We start from the raw sequence: 23,835 nt of genomic DNA, 5'->3' as shown, positions 1-23,835 counted from the left end.
AAGAAATATTTAACTGAAATTGCTTAACTGAAATATTCTATGGACAAATTTATTCCCTATGGAATTTCGTCCTAAAAGAAACCTTTTGGCTAATAATTTATTCTCTCGGTTTTTTCCTCTTTTTTTTTGAAGTGTCTACCTCTCGATATCCCAAAATTGTACGTGTGCGTTTAGAAGAAGAAGAAGAAATTGTACCGTCACGTTCAATGATTTTCGCCCCAGCAATTAGACGCATTACGGTCATTGCGCTGCGAATAGAAATACCGTGTATTGCGGTTACTTTTAAGGTCGTCCCACTGATAACTGGTAATGAGAACTGAGTGTAGAATTTTTGTAATAATCTGATGGTCTACAACATTTTATCCATAGAAACCCCTTTGACAAATGTAGTGTTTTCAGTTGTTTTGCTGATTCTCTGGTTGTTTACGGTGGTGGTGGTGGTGTGATCGTTCTTTGTATGTTTACCATCGCGACAACATTTCTTTGCAGAATGCATTACGTTCGATTCATTGCTCTTCAAGGCGCGAATAATACACTTCTTTAGATTTCTTTCAATTTCTTTAACTTAAGGATGATTTGAAAGTCTTTCTTTGTATTTGTTTTCAAACAAAATGCAACGAAAGAAGTAAACTATTCAGACGATACTGTAGAGGGGCTTTTTTGCAACTCTGCCTGGTACCGTCCTATGATGTGTCCTGAAGCTATTGATTGGTGTGCTGATGATATTGATTGCTAAGGTACCGATTGATCTTCAATTCCTCGTAAGGTGGAGACATTCCCTGTGAACGGAGTCTGTAACCATTACCGCATGGCGAAGAGTAAGGTAATTCCCACGCCCCCGAGAAAATCTGCGATTCTTTAATGAAGCAAGACGTTTGAGGTTAGTGGGGTTTTTTCTTTCTTTCTCTGGTGTTGCCCGGAGGCATTCATTGATGAGAACTTGACATATGCTTTCGAAGAAGCGCTCAACATATGTTAGCATGGATTACGTGCGTCAAAGCACAAATTTTCCTGCCGTTGTTAATGTTTCCTACCACCATTCGGCAATGCTTAGTTCCTTGCTATACACGTGAAATTCACATGTCATCCTCCTAACCTAACGTATTTGGTTGTTCATTTCTGCGTTAATGTTGTTGTGATGACCGCGACTGCGGAACAACTTCTTACTTCCTGTGTACAAATAGATTAGAATGTTACATGTTGACCGTATTTCATTCATTTGTTAGTTGTTTACGAAACGATAAAAACAATCAACTGTAAGGTTCACAGCAGCGCTTTTGTTGCCCTTCTTACGCACTACGACCCACCAGTGTACGGTCACACTTGTGTTTTATTTTTTTTTATTGAAGTACATTTAAAGTTGTTCGTAACGGTAAGTAATCTGTATAAAGATAACCTTCACCGTGCTTTTCCTTTTCATTTTATATGTTGCTATTAGGAAAGTAACTCTGTTCTTCTTCTAGAGAAAATTCCAGGAAATGTTTTGTGGAGCGTGCTGTAGATCCCTCCAGGGTTCAAGAACCACCGCCAGTAGAACGGAAGTGTGATGTCCCAAACAGAGCTGAAATTTGGTGGATTATTTAAACTGTAGGGTCCAGTTATAGTAATTGAATGTGGGAAAAAAAGAAGAATTCCAAAGTCTAGAAGTTAATGAAGCAATCTAAAGATTAAAAAGAAGGATTTGCAAGCTTTTTTACTTGGTAACTAGTTAACTTTGGTTACTCTTACGAGAGAAATTGTTTCAAATGTACTAGCATGCAGTTTCAAAGGATGATTTCGAAGGAATATTTGTCTGCGCAAACGTCTACGGTAATTTACCCTAACGCGGACGCACGACAACGGACTGTGCTGCGGAGATCTCAGATTTTTGCGATTTGAGAAAGAAATCAATCAACCTTAAAATGTAAACTACAAAATGTTAGTACAACTGCTCAGAATCAATGTGTAAGTACTTGTGAAGTGGTACATCGACATTGAATTTTGCCTCAACTCTTGGATTTGAACTGATTATTCCAGAGCGGAAAAGATAAAGGCTCAACTTCCTGTTTTTCCCACTTCATAAAGCAAAAATAATAATTGAGAACTGAAAGGATTGAAAGCAGTGAGAAGATTCATTATTCTCATTTATTTGAAGATCCCTTTGTTCCTTTCGCATTAGTTTCGTGTAGTGTTGTTGTTGTTGTTGTAGAAAAGTGTCTGAATTTCAATTGAATTTATGCGCCAAGTGAACGAATAGTCGTTTCCGAAGAGAAGTTCAATTTAACAAGTACGTTTTCTAGTTCGGCTGAACTTATTTTCAGATCCAGACGATGTCGTCGCAAAGGTCAATTCACTTCTTCTCGCTCCATTAGTGCACCAGCACTAAGTCAATTCTCAAAGATTGTTGAGTCGGAAGAGATGGATATTTGACGAGCGAATATTCGATGAGCTATGGTGCGCTAGTGTTGTTTTTTTTAGTCAAGACATTCCACTGTTAAGAGCTGGTCATGTTGCATGTTGTGCAAATGCACTATAAACTTAAAAATTTCGACTTGACTACCTTAGCTCATATCTTGCGTTCGAACTCGCTCACGAGTGATTTTTTTTCTATCTATAGGTGATTCTTTTCTGCAAATTTAGCGCTCAATTGGGTTCACAGAAGCTCAGATTTAAGGAAAGAATCTATTTTGGGGTAAAATGTAGTTGGGGGAGGGGGGAGCACTCAGTGGCGCCTTTATTTCTCCAAACTCTAACTTACTTTTTTGTCTTAGTAACTCAAGTTTACATGTCATAGATCCTCTAAGACTAATGTTTAGGCCTTAGGGCCCCGATTGATTTGATTATTTACTTCGAGAAAAAGGGCGCCACTGAGTGCCTCCCCAAACGACACTTTACCCGTGGTGCCTTTATTTCTCGAAGTAAATGACCAAATCAATCGGGGCGCTAAGGCCTAAGCATTAATCTAACAGAATCTATGACCTGTAAACTGAAGTCACTAAGGGAAAAAAGTAAGTGAGAGCGTCAGGAAATTAGGGCACCAGGGAGTACTCCCTCCACCCTCCCCCTCCCAAACTACATTTTCCCCTATTTTGAATGTTACCAGTTTCACTGCTTGAAAACTAATTCCATATTCCAACGCCGAAAAGAATCGCATTCAATGAGAGATGGAGCATAGACTATTTACACAGTGTAGCCGTGGTACAGTACAACTTGGAGCAATTCGCCACAGAACCCAAACGGCCTTTCTTTGGAGTGACCGGGCACTTGCGAATAATGGCTCACTGGTGTGTTATGATAAACACGAGTGCCTGGTAGCGCTCTTTCGATAGGAAGAGAGAGAGAGAGATCTTTGAACTTCCAGACGATGCTGGCTGGCGCTCCACCCCTCGTGTGGACGCCACAGCTGCAGGCGGCGGTCGGCCGTCCGTCCGACCACCGGCTGCTCGGCCATCCAGCGCCCCACGACCAGCATCTATTTTGAATATGTGGAACGTGGCGCGCCGCCACTTCACTCACTCCCTGATATTCATGCAACTTTACGACTGATAACGCGTTTCAGTGTTGTCGTTCTTGATGGTTTGAACGTACGTGTTTTTTTCATGCGTCCTGTAGCGAATTGCTCCAAGCTGTACTTTGCCAAGACTACAATGTGTAAATAGTCTATGCCTAGTTGCAAGAATTGCTCTATCTCACATTAACACTTGATATTCCCGTTGAAGTGACGTTTCATCTTAAAAAAAAAACAATTTATGATGATTATATGCTTTTGAAGACAGATTTGTTTCCTTATTTTGGAGACAGAGACATGGTGTATATATTTTAATTTGTTGACTTTTGTTTTTATGAATAAGAGTTTTTTTTTTTTTTGAACCGATTTGAGATTGGGTAAATAAAGTAGAGTGAATAATTCGTGTTCAATTGTGGACGGATGACTGACTGGCTTAATAACATCCGACGAGGTGCGGTCGTTTTCAATCGATACGAAAGCATTCCGAAAAAAATAAGCAACCGGTTACGTAAACGAAGTTGTGCAAACGCATCACACGTGCTGAATATTTAACTATTCCAGTTTATATTCTTCGATTTTCTGTTAATATGCTACATTTTCCCACAAAATACTTTGTAGCAATTTCAAAACTACATTCATAGAACATTCACACAAAACAGCATATTTTCTCCACAAGTCTAGCCAAATATGCAATTGTTTCTGTTCCATCTACTTTTTTTATTTATTCATTTATTGTTTAAGTGTATTTCATGCAGTTAGCTTATGTGAAACCCTTTCGCATTTTTCGCATTAAGCTTTGTGGCACTAATGCAACATTTTTTGTTGCTTTATCGTATTATATTTGATTTGAAAATCCATCGCATCGTTTTGTATTCCAGTTGAATTCGAATTTAATCGTTTGTAATAGTTTATTTCCGTTCTCTTCCAAATGTGATATGAATGCTTTACATAATTGATATTAAATCTACACTATTGAATAGCGTTATTTGTGGAAATATTGCATCTATAGAGGTCGATATCGTTTTTCAATAGAGGGGCAGATATACTATTTGGCGCTTCTGCTTAATATATTGGTTTTCCGTGAGGAGTGCACTTTTCAGATAAGCCTAAAGCACCCTGAGTTACATGAGTGAAATTACAGTACATTCGAGGACTTTTGTTTATTCCAAATTTGATAGTGATAAGCGATTCAATGTGGAGCTTATGGTGTAGGTGGAGCGCTGAGTGCGTAAGCCTCTTAGGACAACATAAAAACTACTGATACTTTCAGATATGAATTTGATACTTTGAAAATAATCTAGAGTAATTTTTGTGACTATTTATAGCTCGAGGAAAGGTTGATCTAAGTCACAGAAAACATGTTGAAATGCTGTTCGGATGGAACGAACTGATCTCTACTTGGAACGACCACATCTACTGTCCAATTCACAAAATTGTAGTTTTATGAAAAAGAGATACGCTAACGTAGCCTGGTGCATAGGACAGTATCGATTCTGCAATATCCATGTTTCCCTTTTCAAAAAAGTACTTCAAAGCGAACGCAGCAAACTTTCCCTTTAGTCCAAAAGAAAAACCGCGTAAAACTGTGCTTTCCAATAGTGCACCCAGGAGGTTTTTAGGTTGCATCTTTATTTTTAGTTCCAAAAAACTTTGTAGATACCCTATTAGGAAAAAAAAGGACATAGACAGAAGTATCATGAGTTATCAAGACACAAGAATTACTCCGTAAAATTCACAGTCGAATTCTACTCATAATCAATTAGGCTTTCTCGTCTCTCGAAAAATTCTCACCTCATGTGTTGACATTTTTCCATAAGATATCTTTCTTCTATGTTAGTGGTTTTATTCCTTAAAGAACTCCTTCATTCTGCATTTCCACATGCATTTCTTTCAAGGAAGTTCGTTTAGAATTTTGCAGAAATCTGCTAGTTTCGCTCTGCAACCTTTTATCACGATTCATGTAAAAAAAAACCTTTTGCTTGGACTTTTCCTGTCTGCTATCTCCGTTGCGTTTCATTTTGTGCTGTCCGTCAATCTCTTGTCGTAACGGGCATCTTCTTCAGAGGATCCTCGAACCTTTTCAACGATTCTGGCTCATATCTGCTCTCGTTCCCATTCATAGTGCGATGTTTTGAGTTGCGAATCGATCTCGTGTCGTACACATACACACACACCCCTCGGCTCCTAATGATTTGCTTTCAGTTAAAAGTGTGTCACTTCCTGATACTGGACGTTTGAATCATCTCAGCTACAAGAAGAAGTTTTCCTGGTGACTCGACTTTTCCGTACTCAATTATAACTTCATCCGATCACGTCCATAACCATGATATCCGCCGATAAGAACAATCCATCAGTTACAGTGGAGCAGCAAACAAAGAAGGCAAGTGATCATTGCTTTTCGATATCGTTCCCACGTTTTGGTTGTGCGGTTTTTCATTAGTTTTCGTATCCTATAGCAACTGCTTCCCGTTTCTTGTTTGCCTTTACACGTACGAAGATTATGAAGCTATGTGGGTGGGATGGATTTGCTATGGCTGCATTGTTTTTTATGCTAACAGAACGTGCTTTGCATTATTTTTGTTTATATCCTTTGTTTTCTCTTTCGCTATAATTTGTTGGCTGATTCGTCTTTTCGACAGAGTGTTTTATTATGAAAGAAAAAACTGCACCATTCATTAAATCGCTTTGCAGAGAAGGCTGCTCAGTTATTTCTGCTGTTTTTTTTTTGTGCGCTCTGGCGTTTCAGCGACTTATGCTGGAACTAATCTTCGGTGTTTCAGACTTTATTTTTGCTGTCAGGAAGGTTTTGGCTTCTCTTTATCTAATCACTCCACCAAGAAAAAAATCCTAAAGCTAGGCAAACATAAGGATTTCTTAATAAAAAAAAAGTGAGACTTCGATGCATGAGAGATGATTCTGCACCGTTTAGTCTACTAAGTTTACTATATTGTCTACTAAACAACTTAATATCTATTTATAAAGCTGCAAATAATAATTACCCTACGCATATTAACTTTTGATGTTCTTGGCGCTCACATCAATGTTTCCCTCAGCAACGTCAGCACCACTGCGTTGCCAGCCAACTGTTATGTTCGATTAGGATCACTATGCCAACGAGAAATTTATAACTATTGATATTTGAGATTTGTAGACGGTTCTTTTTTCCTGTCAACTTCAAGGATTACATTTTTGAAAGAGCGTAGAGCGCTGTAGTCTGCTCTTTTTCTTGGCTTTTATTGTTGTTAATCCGATCATTTGCTATAGATACTGTCTTTGTAAAGGAAAAATGAAAATGAGAAAAAAATAGACTGAGGATTTCTATTATTCTCAAGGAATAACGGTAATATGGGGCTCTTCTATTTTTAGTCTCTTCTCTTCTGATTGATTTTCTGTATGAACAGTAGAAGATAAAAAAGCATAATATCTTTTTTTTTTGCAAAACAAGTGGAAGTTTGAAGTGTTAGCAGCAATGTTGTTGATTTCATGGACTTCAATGTCACAATAGATTACCTTTCAAATTATACTCTTTTCATCTATCGCTAAGGATTTTTCTATAATATTTGCTTAAAAGTCTTTTGCAAACTGCGTTGTTGAGTGTGTGCTAGAGTTTCTTGTAGAAAGTAAATTTTGTCATGTGTTGTGTTCTGAAAAAGAGAAACGATTAGCAACTGGACGAGAGAGAAAAATGTCATTTTTAGGACTAATGGATGTTTCTAGAGTACCTGCATTGATTCTTGTGACTTTCATTGTTCACCGAAACACTGACGTAGTTGCGATTGTGTCGTTTTGTTATCTGTGTGTCGTTACAACTTAAGAAAAAAAAATGTGAAATGGTGTTTTGGACCAAAATGTTTCATAGTTTTTTCTTCATAGTTACTTTAGTTCAAAATGCTCCTGATGTGCGCATTTTAACTGGTTAGTTTATAGACCAAGTTGATAGAGTACATAGTTCCATGAATAATCCCAATTATTCCATTATTTTTGAGCTTCTCGCCAAGCGGTCATTGAATAAGCTCCAGCAATCCATAAATCTTTCGCGGAGCAAAAGAAATGACAACGTAGGCGTCCATTTAGGAAGCTGAGTGAGTCTTGCGTTGGTCATTATTCAAATAAAGGGACAAAAATCAGATTTCGTTCAGAGCGTGTATGTGTAATAGAGAAGTATTTGCAGTTGGTTGATGGAGTGTTCATCCATATTGGCGAAAGTTTCCCTGTTGTTTTTCCGTATTTGATATAAGAAAATGACCTAGAACTCTTGCAGCGCGCATGTTTCTCACATGCAACACGATAACAGGATTGGGCAAGATGATGATTATTTTCTTATTGTCTCATGCGTATGGAAATTTTCTAGCAACTTTTCTTATTAGTGGAATTTTTGCAAGATATCCGAAAGAGATTTTCATCTAAGAGTTTGGATCTTCTAGCGATTATACTAGATTGTCATCTATATCCTACTTTATATGGGATCGAAGTGAATTGATACTCAATTTCTGTAGTTAGTTATTCAGTTACTCAGTTTTATTCAGAATTGGTTTTGATATAGTATAACAACATAAGGCGAACGAAGTATATGTGTATTTATTGACTTAGAAAAAGGAAAGACAAACTTTTTTTAGTACCAACTTTGAATGGATTTACTTCGTGGTACTTAGATGTTACTAGTTGCTACTAGTTTTCTGTTTAATTTATTTACATTCTTTTTTCGATGCCAGCAACTCCTATCTATTCCGATTCTTTTCTGAGCACACAGAGACAAGTGGTCAATGAACCATGCGTTTTCCATGTTTTTGAATTTTCTTGTAAGGATTACACGTGATATTGATAAGCCGTTACTTCAGCATCTAAGAATTCCTTAACATAACTGGGCAAGACTTGCAGGATATAGTTTAGTAGGAAAAGAACCATTTATTGATTCACAATTTTCAAAGTGTCGAATTGCACGTGCTATTGTTTAGTTATATTGAAGAAATATGACGTCCTTCGTTTTCTTTTAGTGTTAGAGTGGCTCTCAAACGGAGTTAGCAATGTAAACTCATCCACTGTTTTGCGTCATTGCCATTTTTTTTTGCTGAGTTGACGGCAAGTTAACTACCGTATTCCGTTGGATCGATAGCTGATATTGGCAGTGATCTATTACATCGACCACAGTTGCAGATGTCTCTAATTTCACTGAAGATATATCATCATATGTGTTTTTTCAAGAAATGGTAGGATGACAAATGAAGGAAGCAAGCGCGACGAAATGCCTTGATATTTCAAAGACATACACCTCTGAAAGACATCTCGGTTGTCGAAAATATGTCATCGTAAATACCATTTCGCCGAAGAAGTTCACGTTATCGATGAAAATTGCATGCAGAAATGAGAAAAAAAAACTGTCTTAATACTAAGGGGAAACATGAGAACGGAATTGATCGCTACTTACATTTGCAGCGCTTTCGCACGTGAACAGTTCGCTGCGAACAGCAGCCTTATCGCGATAATCTGTCGCCATACGGGTGTTTGAATTTGAGGAGAAGTCCGATGTTTGCGTCTGCCCTGCTATAGATAGAAGCATTATCACAGCAGTCATATCATCATATTTCCCGGACAGAAACGAACTTCGTCATCAAGATATTTCTGGAACGTTGGTTGAAAAAGTGTTATTCATGGTGTGGTCCTCATTTCTTATTTCGTATCGTTATTTCAACGAGTTTTTATCCGTGTTGACTAAGTTATTCAAGCCTAACTTTTCCGAAAGACGATTTTTCATCTAGTCGTGATATATAGATGTACTTCTTTCGAAGGGGCGGGCTAAGTTTTCGTTATCCGAAGTGCACTCTGTAGTTTGCATTTGCCAGAGTCATTCTGTGCAGTCGGTGACGGTGCAATGTTCACTTATTTTCTACGAACTGCTCAACTCAACAAACTTAAAGGCATCACCTCACGAATCTGAGGTGGTACGGATTTCAGGTGGAGTATTCTTATACTGGGTCGTACTTTAAGAGAGGTGGGTGATTCCGTTCAATTCTTCCTAATTGCCGTAAAAAAACGGCCCAGAAGATGCAGCGCGTGCACAACGCTGGCGCACTCCAAACGGACTCGTTGTAGAAAATAGCGCACCGGACCGCTCGAAGCCGTATCGTTCGGGCTGTTTTTTACGGCAGTTAGAAAGAAATGGACGGAATCACCCTTCTCTCCATAATCTACTTCATACGAACGTACGAATACTTCATACGAATACTTCACCTGAAATCTGTACCATCCCAGATTCGTGAGGTGATGCCTTTAAAACTGAGAAGTCCTTGATTTTAACTTCAACTTCATTCAATTCATAGTAGCAAATAATTAGTAGTTAGTACCTTAATTAGTTTAATTAGGCATTTCCATAAGCAACGTCACCTATGAAGTTTGCTGTTAGACATGGAATTGCCGCTGTGTTATGTATGTAGGTTTTCGTTCCCACTGCCCATCTTTCTGCGCACCGTGACAGTCTTCTTACCCTTCTGCAAGTGTTTGCGTCAAGCAGAGAGCAGTTCGACTATTAATCCGGTCTGTTTCCTACACCACCGTCACCATTTCATCACACTTCGATGGTACTCTTGTTTTTTTTAAACAATCTCACACCTAACTTCATTCCCTGTTCCTTGAGGAAATATGCATCAAAGCGGCTTAAAAATGATTCCAAGAGTGGAAATCAGAGTTTAAGATAAAGTTTAAAGTGGAGTACAAACATGTGCAGAATTATTCCTTTTATGTTCTTTTTCTTCTCCGTTACTGAGGGTCGATTTTATCTGACACGTCAGCATTTTTTTCATTAACTGTGGTTAGCGTTAACCGTAGTTAGTGAACAATGATGGCACTGTCTTAATGTTATTTTTAAAGTATGTACAACATAACTATTTTAAACAAAAATTGCGGTTCAGATTCTTTATCAATTTAGAGGTGAGTAGAAAAGGGAGAGAGGTGAAGATATGTGTCTTCATTGGTAGCTAGCTACTAAGCCAAAGTTTGTAGAGGCTTTGATCAGGAAATGAAGGAAATGTCTCGCTCTGGTTACGATGATGATATTTATACATCTACAAATTCTTTTACTTTGCAGGTTTACCGTGGATAAAGTTTAAAACTCTCGCAGTAGTGACAATTCATACAATTACAGTTCCTTAAGGTATTATTAAATGAAAGCTAACAATTTCTTGTTACAGGGTGACCAACTAACGTTAGTGCCAAAGCGAGTACGGTGTGCTGTTTCGATGCGTGCTGATGACACAGATAAATGGGGGAATGAAGCGCTCGATGAGCGCGAAGATTACCCACTTGTGCTTCGTGACTCATCGATCAAGGTTAGTTTGCGCTACAGCTGCTTGTCTTAAAGGCATCACCTCACGAAGCTGAGGTGGTACGGATTTCAAGTGGAGTATTCGTATACGGGATAGTAGATGTATGAAGGGGGGGGGGGGGGGGGGTTAACTCCAATTCTTCTCAATTGCCGTAAAAAACTACCCGGAAGATACGGCTTCGGGAGTTCTGGCGCACTATTTTCTACAAGAAGTTCGATTGGAGCGCGCCGGTCTTGTGCACGCGCCGCATCTTTCGGGCCGTTTTTCACGCCAATTAGCAAGAAATGGACAGAATCGCTCACCTCTCCATAATCCACGATCCCGTATACGAATACTCCACCTGAAATCCGTACCACCACAGATTCGTGGGGTGATGCCTTCAAATATCTCTATCGTGCGTCTTTTTTTTCTTGAGCCTACATCTAAAACTCTTTAGAAGATCGGTTTGCATTACAGAATGACTTACTGAACCGTCTGAACACGTTTCGGTGTAACAGAGAACTGTGTGACATTGTCCTTTTTGTAAGGTGAGTTCTATAATACGATTACTTGTGTTTTTAGTAACAACAGAAATCTTTCTTGAGAGATTTTTTTCCTCAAGCATTTACATTATGCGTCTGCGAATCTCATTTCTTATGCAGGGAACGCGAGATCTTTGCACATAAAGTTGTTCTTGCCGCTGTATCTCCTGCCCTTTTCGACATGTTTCTAACGGAGAATGAGGACGAAAGTAGTGCAGGTGCAGTTAGCTCTTTCTCCATGTCTTTCAAATTATTGCATCACTTGAATGATGTTTTATTCTGTATAATATAGTTTTTGCTTCAATCTTACTAAAATTACTTTTCCTTGAAAGTGGGCCTATCTTGTTTCCGCATCGAGTATGCGTGTTGCTAGGAGACCTATAATGAGTGGATTTTTTTCTAAGATTGATTTTCTCCTACATAACAAGCTAGAGTTATAGTACTTCCTTTTTTTGGCCGATTGAGTCTAGAACTGAAAGTGTTTTATATATGTAGGCCTCGTTATATATAAAATTACTGAAATGTTGCATATAAAATATATTTAGGATCTACCAATGGACATTCGGAGAACGAGCCGAGTACACAGTTCACCACAACATTGGCTGTGGCACCATCGACAAAGAAGCCGATGGCGTACTTCGATTTTGCTCAAACTGACTACGATTGTTTTGAAGCTCTCGTCAACTTCGCATATACTTCCTAGTAAGTTGGTTTTTGTCCTGTCCCGTTGGTTTAATTGATCTTCCTCCACTAAACACTTGTTTTTTTCTTCATTCATTTTCGTGAAATCTTCAAAAACTCGGAAATGTTGCTACTTTTACGAAACTAATGTCTTCCAGCCTCGAAATCAGCTCCAAAAAGGTTGCTGAGCTGTACAAAACTGCTTTTGCACTTCAAATGACTCCAGTCGTGAAGGCGTGCGCCAATTTTCTTGCGGAGAATCTTAATTTGAAGAATTGTATTGGTAAGACATCTGTATTCCATATATTCCATATATTCGTTCGAAAAAGACCTTTAAAATCAATAGAACGCTAAGGCACTTGCAGGTATACGACGGCAGGCCAACTTTAACAATGACGTGTATTTACTGGGGAAAGTCGATACCTTTATACAGGAGAACTTTGAGAAGATTGTTGATGAAAGTGTGGAGTTCACGCAGTTACCGTGTGTTAAGGTATTTTTCCTAATTGTGCCTATTTCTCTCATTTTAATTCAAAATCTTAGTTGAATTCCTCTAAAACCTTTTCATTTACCTTTTTTTGCTTCTTATGGTGTTCCTTCTTCGTAGAGTAAAAGTCAGTAATTCCTACAAATGTTTAGGGCTTTTTCATGATTTTTTCACTTGGAAGGTCTTGCAGGTATAATTTATATGCATCAAACTCTTTTCCAGACGCGGATCATTTTGCCTGCAGAGGATGGCAGGGCTGCAAACCTCGAGAAAGGCACTCATATTGCGGAAAGTGCACTTGACTACTTTAATCGACTACCTCATGATAGAGCAGAACACTCTATTGAAATGCTCACACATAAGGTGGGATTCTGAGAATATTACACAAGTTCTTTATGTACAGTTCTAATTTTGGAATAGGATTGGAAAACATTACACTTTAACAACAGCTTTGCTCCAGCAAAGACGTAAACGCGTAATATAGTTTTGTTTGCTCCTTCTTGACAACATCATGAAGGTGTTATATACGAAAAAAATACTGAAAAACAAAGTAACACATTGCCGGGAGATCCCGAGTAAACAATAACGTATGCGGAGGCAAACGGCAGAGTGGCACGCTATTGGGGATTTCAAGAGTCTGCACTGCAGTCTTTGTGAGTCTCAAATTACTCCAAAGCTAATGTCTCAAGCTTGGAACGATTTGCACCAAAGCATGCGGAGTTATTTCAGCCCCTCAATTAAGGAGCCGCAATTCACTATAAACATCACGATCGCTCTACCCTTGAAGGAAATTTTATCAGTGATCGTGCTCAAACATCGGCACCAACACTAGATTTAGTTTTTGAACATTACATGCATTATATAGAAAAGAACATTTTGAATATCGATGTACAGTTTTCTTCAAATGTTGCATTGAGGGTCGGGTCTTTCAGAAAATAGGTAAATGGTAATTCTTGGTCGAATTTGAAACATGCCAAAGAAGCATTGTATTGTCTAGAAGTATTTTATTTCAATTCCATTGATGATACACTCTTTAGAGCATTAGCAACTGCTCACACTCATTATTTCTCACATAAATGCATTGCAAGCTTTAAATTTTCACCCAGGGGACTGCTTACTGCTCGTTCCATTTGAAAACAGTATAAGAGCACTTATGACCGTTGTTACTTATAGTTCATACGGTAATTCTGGAGACCGTAAATTATGTGTAGTCGTTCGGCTTCCTATCTATTTTATCTATTCTCCTATTTCATTAGTGTATAGTTAGCTCCTTTTTTGTGTCTTTTTTTTCGAAACTCTTTCCCTATATGGGAGGATATGAGGAAATTTTAGCTAGCATAAGCATAGCTGGTGCTTATGTCACGGATATCGAAATAGAAATTGCGAAGCAAAAATTCAGAGCTGTAGTGTTTCAGACAACCTTGCTTTATTTGGGAGAAGACCAGATGTTGACAGATTGTGCAGAAATGGATGATAAGTCTTCTGTTGGCAGTTGTGATATTATTCAGGACTACAAAAGAAGTGGGAAAGATGCTGCAAGAGCGGCAAGGTCAGTCACGTTTTCTTTTCCTGTTTTCTTGTAAGTTGCCTTTGTTGACGTCTTATGTCATTATGAAAAACTTATGAAATTCTATTTTATTGCATTCTCTCGTTTAGTGGATCAATGGAAGCGAATTTCAACGCGCCCATTCAACATCGTGTAACTGGAGCAGTCCCAGTTAGACTTAATGCCAGCCGTGTTCCAAATGTGCGATATTCTTCAACAGAATCCTTGAATTCGTTGGATTCTAATGACAGTGACCCACAAGATACTATAGAAACACGACTTATTGCTATGCATCAAACTTCTTGTGAGTGCCTTAGCAGATTAAGATTAAACTGACTATATTTTCAAACCAAATTATTGATTGCAGCTGATTACTGGGTTGCACTTGGTGTGCTCTATCGTCGTCTAATTGTACTGAGCATCCAGCTTACCGATGATGAGGATATAACAAAAAATAAAGCCAGCAAGTAAGTTGTTAAGGTAGTTCTGCTGGTAGTTTAAAAAAGATTCTTTTTGATTCATTTCTAGTGGCGGCGTCGACCCACAGAAATCAGTTTTGCTGTCTCGTTTGATTTCCTGCACAGGAAGTCAGCGACGTCCCCTGGCTACGATGAATGGAGCGCGTTGCGCAATTGGAGCTTCCTTTGTCAACGGCAAAATTATTGTCTGTGGTGAGTTCTTTAGGGAATTTTCTATTTGTATCTGCCAAGATCCAACTGCAAAATTCAGGAGGCTACGATCGAGGTGAATGTTTGAAATCTGTCGAAGAGTATGATGTTGTAAGAGGCGAGTGGAAACAACTGCAGTCTATGAAGGATGAAAGGGGACGATTTGATAGTGCCGTTCTGAATGGAATGGTTAGTTCATGACACATTCGTAGTTACAAATGAAATGAAACGGGTCGACTTATTCGCTGAATTTTAGGTTTATGCTGTGGCTGGTAGCAACGGCAATAATGATCTGAAAACTGCTGAAGTGTACAATCCAAAAACCAATCAATGGTCTGCAATTCCACCTCTTAGTAAAGCGAGAAGCCACAATGGTATGTTCTTTTCATTTTACCCTAACGAGATCTGTTAGATTCAGCTTGGTTGCCAAATTGGGTATTCTTTCACATTTTTCCTACTGCTCTGTGATTACCTCCTTGTTTTGAAGGTTGTGCTGCACTGGATGGGTTCATATTTTGTGTAGGTGGTTCATCTGATCAAGAGGTACTTAGAGATTGTGAGCGATTCGACGTATCCCGTCAGGTAGGACTCGTTGCTTTTTTGTAACTTGTTTTTGAAGTGGAATTTATGCCATTTTTGATGTTTCTGCATTCTTCTCTCGCTCTTGAAGATAGAATTTTCAGGTGTGGGAACCGATCGCGCCGATGGAGTTAGCTAGATATCAGGCCGGAGTAATAGCCTGGCGTGGTCTTGTTGTCGCATGTGGAGGTTGTGACAGGTTCGTCATTGTTTTGACAATGTACTGTAATATATGTCACAATAGGTGGCAGTTGGAGTATAAGCTGCCTGTAAACTAGCAACTAGTGCGAAAAAATCTATTTTTAGCTTTTACTTGGATGCTATTTTGTTCAGCTCGTCTACCTTCCAGTATGTGTCATCATCGGAACTTTTTTCAGATGGAATTGCATGGACAGTGTTGAAGCGTACGATCCAAAAACGAATACATGGCGCATGTTGTCGAAGATGCGCGTTGCAAGAAGAGGATGTGCCGTAGCTGTAATACGTGGTGAGTTTTTCTTCTCTCTTTGACTTTGCAGCATTTTCCATGTTCTTTCTCTCTTGATTTTCTTGATCCTCGCTTTCTTTTCGCGAATAGCTGTTGTTGCGTGGAATGACAGTTCTTTTCTTACTTTTTTTCTACCTAAAATATAGTATGATTTTTGAACTGAAGAGCCAAACCCTGAAATTGAATCGACTGAACTGCGCAATCGTGACAGCTACTATTTCGTACCCTTTGGTTTGTGTTGCAGATTATTCTCGTCCTATTTTTCGTTAGTCATTTTGTGTGAAATTCCATCTGAAATCTTTGGAGTTTCGATATTATCAAATCAGCAACCTTACCTCAATCCTCACTCATATCCGCACACTAATAAAACATTACCCTAACAGCTCATTTTAGAATTTTTACCAACGAAAAGTTCCTCCAACTTTCGTCTTTCTTTTTTGCCACTGTGGAATTAATTTTTTCTTTTGTAGTTCGGAGTTGCAACACTCCCAAATAAGCACTCGTTTTACATTTTTTTTCAGTAGTGAGCGTAATTTAGCTGCCTCAGTTTTTTTTTTCGGAGACTTATCTGTCCTTAGGGTATTTGAGAACTCTGCTTGGAATTATAAGTAGAGCTGCTTGTGACTAAAATTAAAAAAAGAGATAATAATTAGATGAAGTAACTGCTCTCTCTGTGGTCACATAGTACGATCAAGTTTTATTTTTTGAAGTTTTTTTTTTCATAATAGTGCTACATCACTTTTAGTTGGTTAGAAAAATTTCTGACTGGTCTGACTAGAATTAGCTGAAGTTATTAGGTTGCAATAATCTATTTTGTGATTTCGATTTTGCTGTCATCCTTCTCGAAAACTGTAGCGTGATGTCAGTCATAAACACTGTCATTACTGTACACCACTTCAATTGTTTTGCAGTGTGTAGTTTTCGTCGTCCCGTTAATTCATTTTCCGCACTTATTACTCTCTACTTCATTGACATCGCATGTCGATATTCCTTCGCATCGCAAATGGTCTCCTCACAGACACGCTGTATGTGATCGGTGGACACGACGGTCAGCAGTCGCTATCATCTGTTGAAGTGCTCGATCATCCGGCCGCCGCCTGGCGCCCCGGACCACCCCTCACCACGCCTAGGTACCAGTATACTGTAATCGAAAGATCTCATTTCAGACGAGATTGTAGTTTACAGTTGGTGCCGTTTGCAATTTTGCTAACAAATGTTGCTAAAAGTAGAGAATTCCATCGTTGAATAGCAGACTAGGGCTACTATGGGCACCAACATCGTTCAGGGGGCAAAAATGGGATGTTTTGCTCTACACTGGTTGGCAGAAACTTAAAAAAATATTTTTTTTTCGAGACTTTTGCATTGTGCTCAGAATTTGTGTGATGTTACATCTGCATAGTATCGGAGATCTTTCGTCTTCGTCCTTGATTAGTTTGTAAAAGCTGTATTTTAGGGCAAATACGCATGCGGTAGTGACGGCAGGAAATGTGATCTATGCCATTGGTGGATTCAACGGAAACCAGTTCTTGAATTCGATAGAGCTGATGGACAGCGGTGTGTTTCCGGTTGATCTCGGTTTTTGAACTTCGTTCATCTTGCGCGACCAGTTGCAGTGTGATTAGTAGAATTCGTAATTAAAAACTAAATATACGAGATATTGGGAATGTATGATGTTTTTAGTTTCAATTAACGTGTTTTACGATTAGACAGTTTATAGAATTCTTGCGCGTTGCTCTCATTCCTGATTCATTCAATGTTTCTGGAAGATATTTCGTAATATTTCGTTTCTGATCTAATTAGAATCACTAAATGCCAAGAAGTAAAGAAGCGCGTTTACTTTTTTTTTCTGACATATGTTTTCTTTTGTTGCTGTTAGATTTTCCATTCTATTAGAGCACTGAATTTTGGCAACTACGAAAAGTGAGTTGCGAGTATAAATATAATTAAAGGCAGCATGCCACGAATCTGACACGGTGAGGAAATCGCCGGGAAGACCTAGAGATGGAGTTGTAGATTCCGAGAGCTGGGGTGGTTCTGTTTGTCTCTACCTAATTTTTATTGTGAAAAAAACGTTGTTTTTTATGACTATTTCAGTTGCAGCTGCACCCGACGCTTATACTTGCAAGAAGTCGAAGATTAATGAGGTCTCCTCACCAGCCTATTCAAGTGAAACTAATGAATAGACTGCTGAGCAGAATGGAACGTGTACATAGAGGAGTGTTCTACCGTACCTCGCAGGAATAAAAGCGGTTCTCAAAGCGTTTTTTTTTTCACTGCGATTAGGGAGAAATGAACGAAACCACCCCGGATCGTGCAATCTACAACCCCATCTCCAGTTTTTTCCGCCGATTCCCTCACCACGTCAGATTCGTGGTATGCTGCCTTTAAGAAGCTGCTAATTAGCGACAAGGATAATTTTCAGCTCGAGTTCTTGGCACTAATGAAAGAAATGATGAGGGAAATTTTTTAAAAATTGATATTTTAAATCGACTAGTGTTGATAATAAAGGAAAATTCTTCAATTTCTTCAATTTCTCGAGGAAGAACCATCATTTAGGCTTGAAATGAAGTGTTTTCTTAAAATTAATCTTGCTTATCTCACCTATACAGAGCTTGTCGGCTGGCGCAATTGGCAACTATCAGGTCCGATCCCACTGACGGAAGAAGATGAAGATGCAGAGCCATCTTCCACAGCCCCCATATCCCCTGAACCGAGAATTGAAGCGAAAGCTGTTAAAGTAATCTAACAACCCATGGTTGTATGTACAATTTTGTTCTGTTTTATGCGTATAACGTTACTTGAAATTGTCATTCATTGCTGGTTTTGTGATTGTATTAATCAGGTAATAATTTATGGTGTGAATTTCGCAGGTAGATTTCATTTCAGTTTCATTTTTTCTCACTGCATTTTATGACATTTCTATGGATATTTTAAGAAAAATCTGATTCGTACGAAAATCATCTTATCAACATTTATACGTTGTCCTTGTTCATCTTCGATGTACTAATAAATAATGTCGTGGTTAATCGAGCTGTGTAAAAATCCCTACGCTGTAGGTTATTTCTTGAAGACATCCTCGTTCGGGTGGTCATCTGGAATGTTCATTTGCTGTCCTACCATTAAAATGCGCTCTAATTTGGTAAGTTCGGAGTACGGGTGCTTCACCTTCCCTCACAAAATTAGACGGTGTGACGAACATACGACAATGGACCCTTGCACTGTAGAAAAGAAATTTTTTTACTCATATATTTAGGTAAAAATAGCATGAAAACAAAAAATGATTGAGGGCCAACAGTTCAACACTTTGTGTTATTATACTTCAAATTTTTGTAAATAACAGTCCGGTCTTCTATTTTGAGAACAAAGCAGCAGAAGTGGGTCTCATCAATCGTACACTCGGATGAAGCTTGACAGGACTTAGTCAGTTAGTCAAAAATAGTCTGGTTACAGCGCCGTTCGATTAGCGTTGAAGCGCAGCGAAGATTGTACTGGTTTTGATCTACACTTGCGCACAATTCGAGAACACTCGTTGTTGCTCCACCGTCACTTTGCTTTCGCACTACCACGGCGTTTTCGGATGACAACTTTACTGTCCACGCACTTTCACGGTACTCATTTCTCCGGGAAACAGCCGTTCTCTAGCTGCTGGCTATATTCTCTAATAATATTGTATATACAGAAAATACGAAAAAGGTGAAGGTCTGGTAAGTTCGTGAAGGAGCACAGTCATTCGATAATTTTTTTAATTATGCTGAAGTTCTCCAGAAATGAATCCGAAATAGATTTCTGACTGTATGTTCTGCTATTTTACCCACTTTTTCAACCACAATAGATCATATCTCTTAGGAGTGGCAGTTGAGACCTCCTCCTCTTCTACGTTCTTATAATAAAACATTCAGAAGAACACCGGAAGTGAAACTACATTGTCACGGAGTTGGATGCTTTTTATGCGTCGCCAGAAATGTTCCCAGCCTCGACATCAGACGCTAGTACTTTTTATAACAGCTGTCCTGCTCTGGATTTGTGGCGTATTCGATCATTTATTTGAGACAAGCTTCGATGAGTTTCAATGGCCACCTTTCAACGTGAATATAGCCGCTGAGGTTCTCTTCCTCCTTTACTCTTTTTGCAATAATTTTATTGGATATAGTGTGTTTAGACCAGACGAGCAGTTGCTGAAAAGTCGCCGCGAACGCAAGTTGAAAATGATATCCGGGTTCTCCACCGTATTGTGGAACCTGAATGTAATAGGTGGAACCCTACATTGAGGTTACTCGTGATTGTTAAATCGTCTGTCCACAATGAACAAGTAAGCGACAGTAGTTTTTTCTTCTTCACAACAGTTTCTTTGGTTCTTCGTCTTTTGCAACTGATAGCGATGAGTTTTGCAAGTTAAAATAAGACAAAACTAGAACCAGATTTCATCAAGGAAGTCGTTTTTGCATCCGTTTTCAATAAAGAAACTTTTTTCTCGCAAATTAATAAATAATAGATAAATATTCGTGAAGTTGATCTCGCTCGAAAGCAATTTGCGGCCGTATGTTACTAGAGAATTCTGCATTTACTGGTTTACAGTAGTTGAGTTTTGTAATAACTAATAAAATGTTATGTTTCTATTACTTATTTATTAATTTCTTCAAATCATGCCAGCTGGATGCAACACCGAGTTTTTACCCCTGGTACCGTCTATTTGCAAAAAGCCGGCAAACTTTCTTATTTTTTTCGTGGCAGTTACTCTTTTTATGGATTACAGTTAAGAATAACTTTGAAATTGGGGAAAAGGGCCGTCATCCTTCTTCTTTCGTCTCAATGTTAGTACTTGCAGAGTGATAGTGCAGCCACAAAACATCCTTCAATTTTTCTCACCTGTAAAATTTCGGAACATTTTAAGCAGTATTTCCAGCAAAGGAATGCTATTCGAAGAACATGGGGATCACATAGAAACTCCAGTCGAGTTGTGTTCATTTTGGGAACAGCGCCGGATGCACCGGTCACCGTCAAGCACGCTTTGTTGAAAGAACTTCACAACCACAGTGACATCCTGCATGTTGATGTTGTGGATACCTATAGAAACAATACTTTGAAGGTGGGTTGAGCAGAAATAGTTATGGATGGCTTCGGTCAATCAATATCTGCTCTGCAGTGATACGGTCGCAGTTGGAAGTCCTTGTGGCTACGATTAGAATTGAAATTTAGTTGCGAAATCGAAATAGAAAACCAGTTACGTCAGATTGCATCAAAAGTCAGCTCACTTCGACGTGGCGGACAACTGCCATTTATCTGCTGTTCTGTTGCAATTGTTCCAGTAACAGATTTACGTTTCTCCACCGAAAACTCATTGCAGACTCAGAGATGTGGTTTCTGTTCGTCTTTTTGCATAAATTTTACTCAGCACTATCACGACGGTGTGTTCACTTAAATTTTGGTCGCAATACTCCTAGATTTGTTAGAATTTCCGCTTGAGGGCAGGATTCTTCTGCATTTTCCTTTGATTATCGTCAAAGGTCAAGGTGTCTTTAGAGTTTTAGTAACTTTTTTTTCCAGTTTCTCCATTCAATCAGTTATGCCTTTAAACCTAACCACGGATGTCCCTCGCCTGACTTTCTATTTCTCGTCGATGACGATTATATGGTCCAAGTTGGTGCGCTGCTCCAATATATTGCTAGGAAAAATGTCTCTCAACATGTGAGTTATGGTCTTATTCGTTTGTCAATATTTATCAATAACACCTAATCCACTGAAATTGTTATTTCCTTAGTTATATGAAGGCTGGAGATTTGACACGACGCCGTTCAGGGTTCGCTTCCACAAGCATGCGGTAAGTGTTGAAAACTCTTTTGTGGATCTCCTACAAAGTACTAATCTGATTGTCATGTTGCTAATGGAAAGTACATTTGGGTATGTAGAGAACAGCTATTCCTTGAGGCGTTAGTTCCTCCTTTTTTCTTCAACAGTTTTTTATTTAGTTTTTGTTCTTCTATTTGAGATAGATTCAAGATATTCTGTTAACAGTTAAAAGAACAAAACAACTCTTAGATGTATAACTTTCAAATTAATAACGAATCTACTGAATTTGAAAGTCAATTACAAAACCACTAATAGCGCTTAATGCCATCCAAGCCGTTCATCCCTCCAGGATCGATAAATTGGTATCAGATTTGTCTGGCAGAATAAAACACTGTATTGACACAGCAGCTGGCCCCGTAAGTCATTGTAAGGTTACACGCATGTTCGTAAACCTGAAACGGTTCTAAATTAAAGTCGAATGCATTCCGTAAGGACTAATCAACGCCATGTACTTTATCCTTTATCCTTAATGCTATTCCCTCCCAGGTATGATTTTCTTCGTGAACGTGTCTAGACTGAATTGTGTCATTTGTGAAAGAAAATGAGGTATCAGTTTACTTACATTCGTTAGCAGCATTTTTTCTATGAAGAAAAATTACCTCGAGGAAGACGGCTGTCCTCTTGCTTCAGTCCGTCCCTCGAACACCTTATGATCATTGGCTTTAGTCAGAGAGTTTACAGCAGATTGAAGCAATATCAAAATCTAAGGTAATTTTCTACGTTATGGTGTAATTTCTTAGATTGAATTAAAACAGCTGTTCATCCGGAACCAGTCAATTATATACATTTCCTGGAGTAGGGTCAGGACATGGTGAATAATCGACTAGAAAAAGCGGACTTGTCCACTTCTCTTTGTTCTTGAACCTGTAATTTTGATGAGTAACCGTATGGAATCTTGTGCCCACTGGGAAAGTATCTTTCAATGCATGTGAAGAAATGCGCAATGGTTGTCGATTAAGGGGTTGTTAGAGCAGAAGTGGTTTTGGATACTTTTATAAACACATACTTGACCTGAGTCAAAAGTTCTCTACTGTTTGCCTCTGTAGGTGTCCGGATCAGTGCACAGAGCAGATTCATGTGTAAATTGGGGGAACAACTGAAGCAGCAGACCAGGTCATGATGCTATCATCATCTCTAGATCATAGAGCAACAACATGTTCTAATAGTTTCGCATAATACAACCCTGGTACTAATAGTATTCCGGTATTCACATCATTGAACCATTCACAACATTTTCCGGGGTTTCTAGGCGCTTTAGCTATAATACCGCTCTTAGATGATTGTTATTGTACTCGTTTCTCTCGTTTTATCACTCGTTTTACCTTACCTCTGCAGTGCTAGTCAGATCTAATTAAGGCCTCGTTGAAGCTGTATCCTTTCGATCGATATCCTCCTTATATATCAGCAGGAGCCGTATTGCTGTCACGTGAAACATTTTCGTACTTTTACTATGCGATGCAACTAGTCAAGGTGAGCTGCTTCTGGTAATTATTCGTTTGTTCTCTGCTGTAGTAGTTTTTTCTTTAGTTCCCTCAAAAAATTGACATTGACTCCTTTGCAGTTGTACTCTTTCGATGACATATATGCTGGTATATTAGCGTATTTACTTGGAATCCCACCGACACACAATGAAGCATTCATTTTCTGGAGCAGATCAATCGATCCAGAAGAATGGCGCTCTGGCAAAATATTAGCTGCACACGGATATTCATATCATCGGATACTTGATGAGTATCCATCTATTATTGGTGTTAGTTAAGTCAATTCTATGTAATAGTAATTCTCTGAAAGATTTGCTAGTCTTTCTTCGATTCACTAATTCACTGGTTTTCCCTTTGTTTTATCGTCAACGGGTTTTACATACTTATCATATTTGTTATTGTCAAAACCTCTTTTATTTTCCGGGTTTTTTCTACTTTCACTTGTCGATATATGATGAAGGAAAACATGATAGCTTAAAGTTTGATTTCTTTGTTTTGTAATTACGACGCAGCTAGGTTGTTGACAATGACCCGTGAAATTTCAAATCTAACAAATGAGAATATTTGATTAACGATATCCATAGATCGCCTAGTAAGATTGATTTATGTTTTGGTGATTGCTTCCGATGCATGAGCCATTATTTATAGAAGCATCTAACAAAAATGATTGAGCTCTGTCTCTGCGAACGTTTTCACTACTTATGACGACAGCTGCAATGTGCTGTCTGAAAG

General features: G+C 38.7%; 2 protein-coding genes across 3 annotated transcripts; both read left to right on the top strand.

Moving 5' to 3' along the window:
- Nucleotides 1-3,143: 3,143 nt before the first annotated feature.
- On the top strand, nt 3,144-3,460 carry RB195_008661 (uncharacterized protein; the record flags this gene model as incomplete). Its single annotated transcript, XM_064195271.1, has 2 exons — nt 3,144-3,263; nt 3,341-3,460. 2 exons carry the CDS (start codon nt 3,144-3,146, stop codon nt 3,458-3,460), a joined length of 240 nt encoding a protein of 79 aa, XP_064046416.1.
- Nucleotides 3,461-5,810: 2,350 nt separating this feature from the next.
- On the top strand, nt 5,811-23,381 carry RB195_008660 (uncharacterized protein; the record flags this gene model as incomplete). 2 transcript variants are annotated; one of them, XM_064195270.1, is made up of 30 exons in its annotated part: nt 5,811-5,867; nt 10,672-10,809; nt 11,263-11,333; nt 11,448-11,545; nt 11,873-12,029; nt 12,167-12,291; nt 12,374-12,501; nt 12,718-12,858; nt 13,911-14,044; nt 14,152-14,345; nt 14,409-14,508; nt 14,570-14,712; nt 14,771-14,898; nt 14,966-15,083; nt 15,197-15,291; nt 15,393-15,487; nt 15,666-15,775; nt 16,794-16,905; nt 17,229-17,329; nt 18,385-18,512; nt 18,846-18,931; nt 19,455-19,479; nt 19,675-19,764; nt 19,825-19,878; nt 19,935-20,084; nt 20,679-20,861; nt 21,320-21,460; nt 21,534-21,593; nt 22,979-23,092; nt 23,184-23,381. In XM_064195270.1, 30 exons carry the CDS (start codon nt 5,811-5,813, stop codon nt 23,379-23,381), a joined length of 3,474 nt encoding a protein of 1,157 aa, XP_064046415.1. The 2 variants fall into 2 exon arrangements, with proteins under 2 accessions (XP_064046415.1, XP_064046414.1); XM_064195269.1 differs by lacking the exons at nt 18,846-18,931; nt 19,455-19,479 and having other exon boundaries at nt 19,675-19,878.
- Nucleotides 23,382-23,835: the final 454 nt, after the last annotated feature.

The sequence above is a fragment of the Necator americanus genome, chromosome III (assembly GCF_031761385.1).
Source record: "Necator americanus strain Aroian chromosome III, whole genome shotgun sequence".
NCBI classification, from domain to species: Eukaryota; Metazoa; Nematoda; class Chromadorea; order Rhabditida; family Ancylostomatidae; genus Necator; species Necator americanus.
The sequence above is the reverse complement of the archived record's forward strand: the minus strand, read 5'-3'. Positions and strand labels throughout refer to the sequence as shown.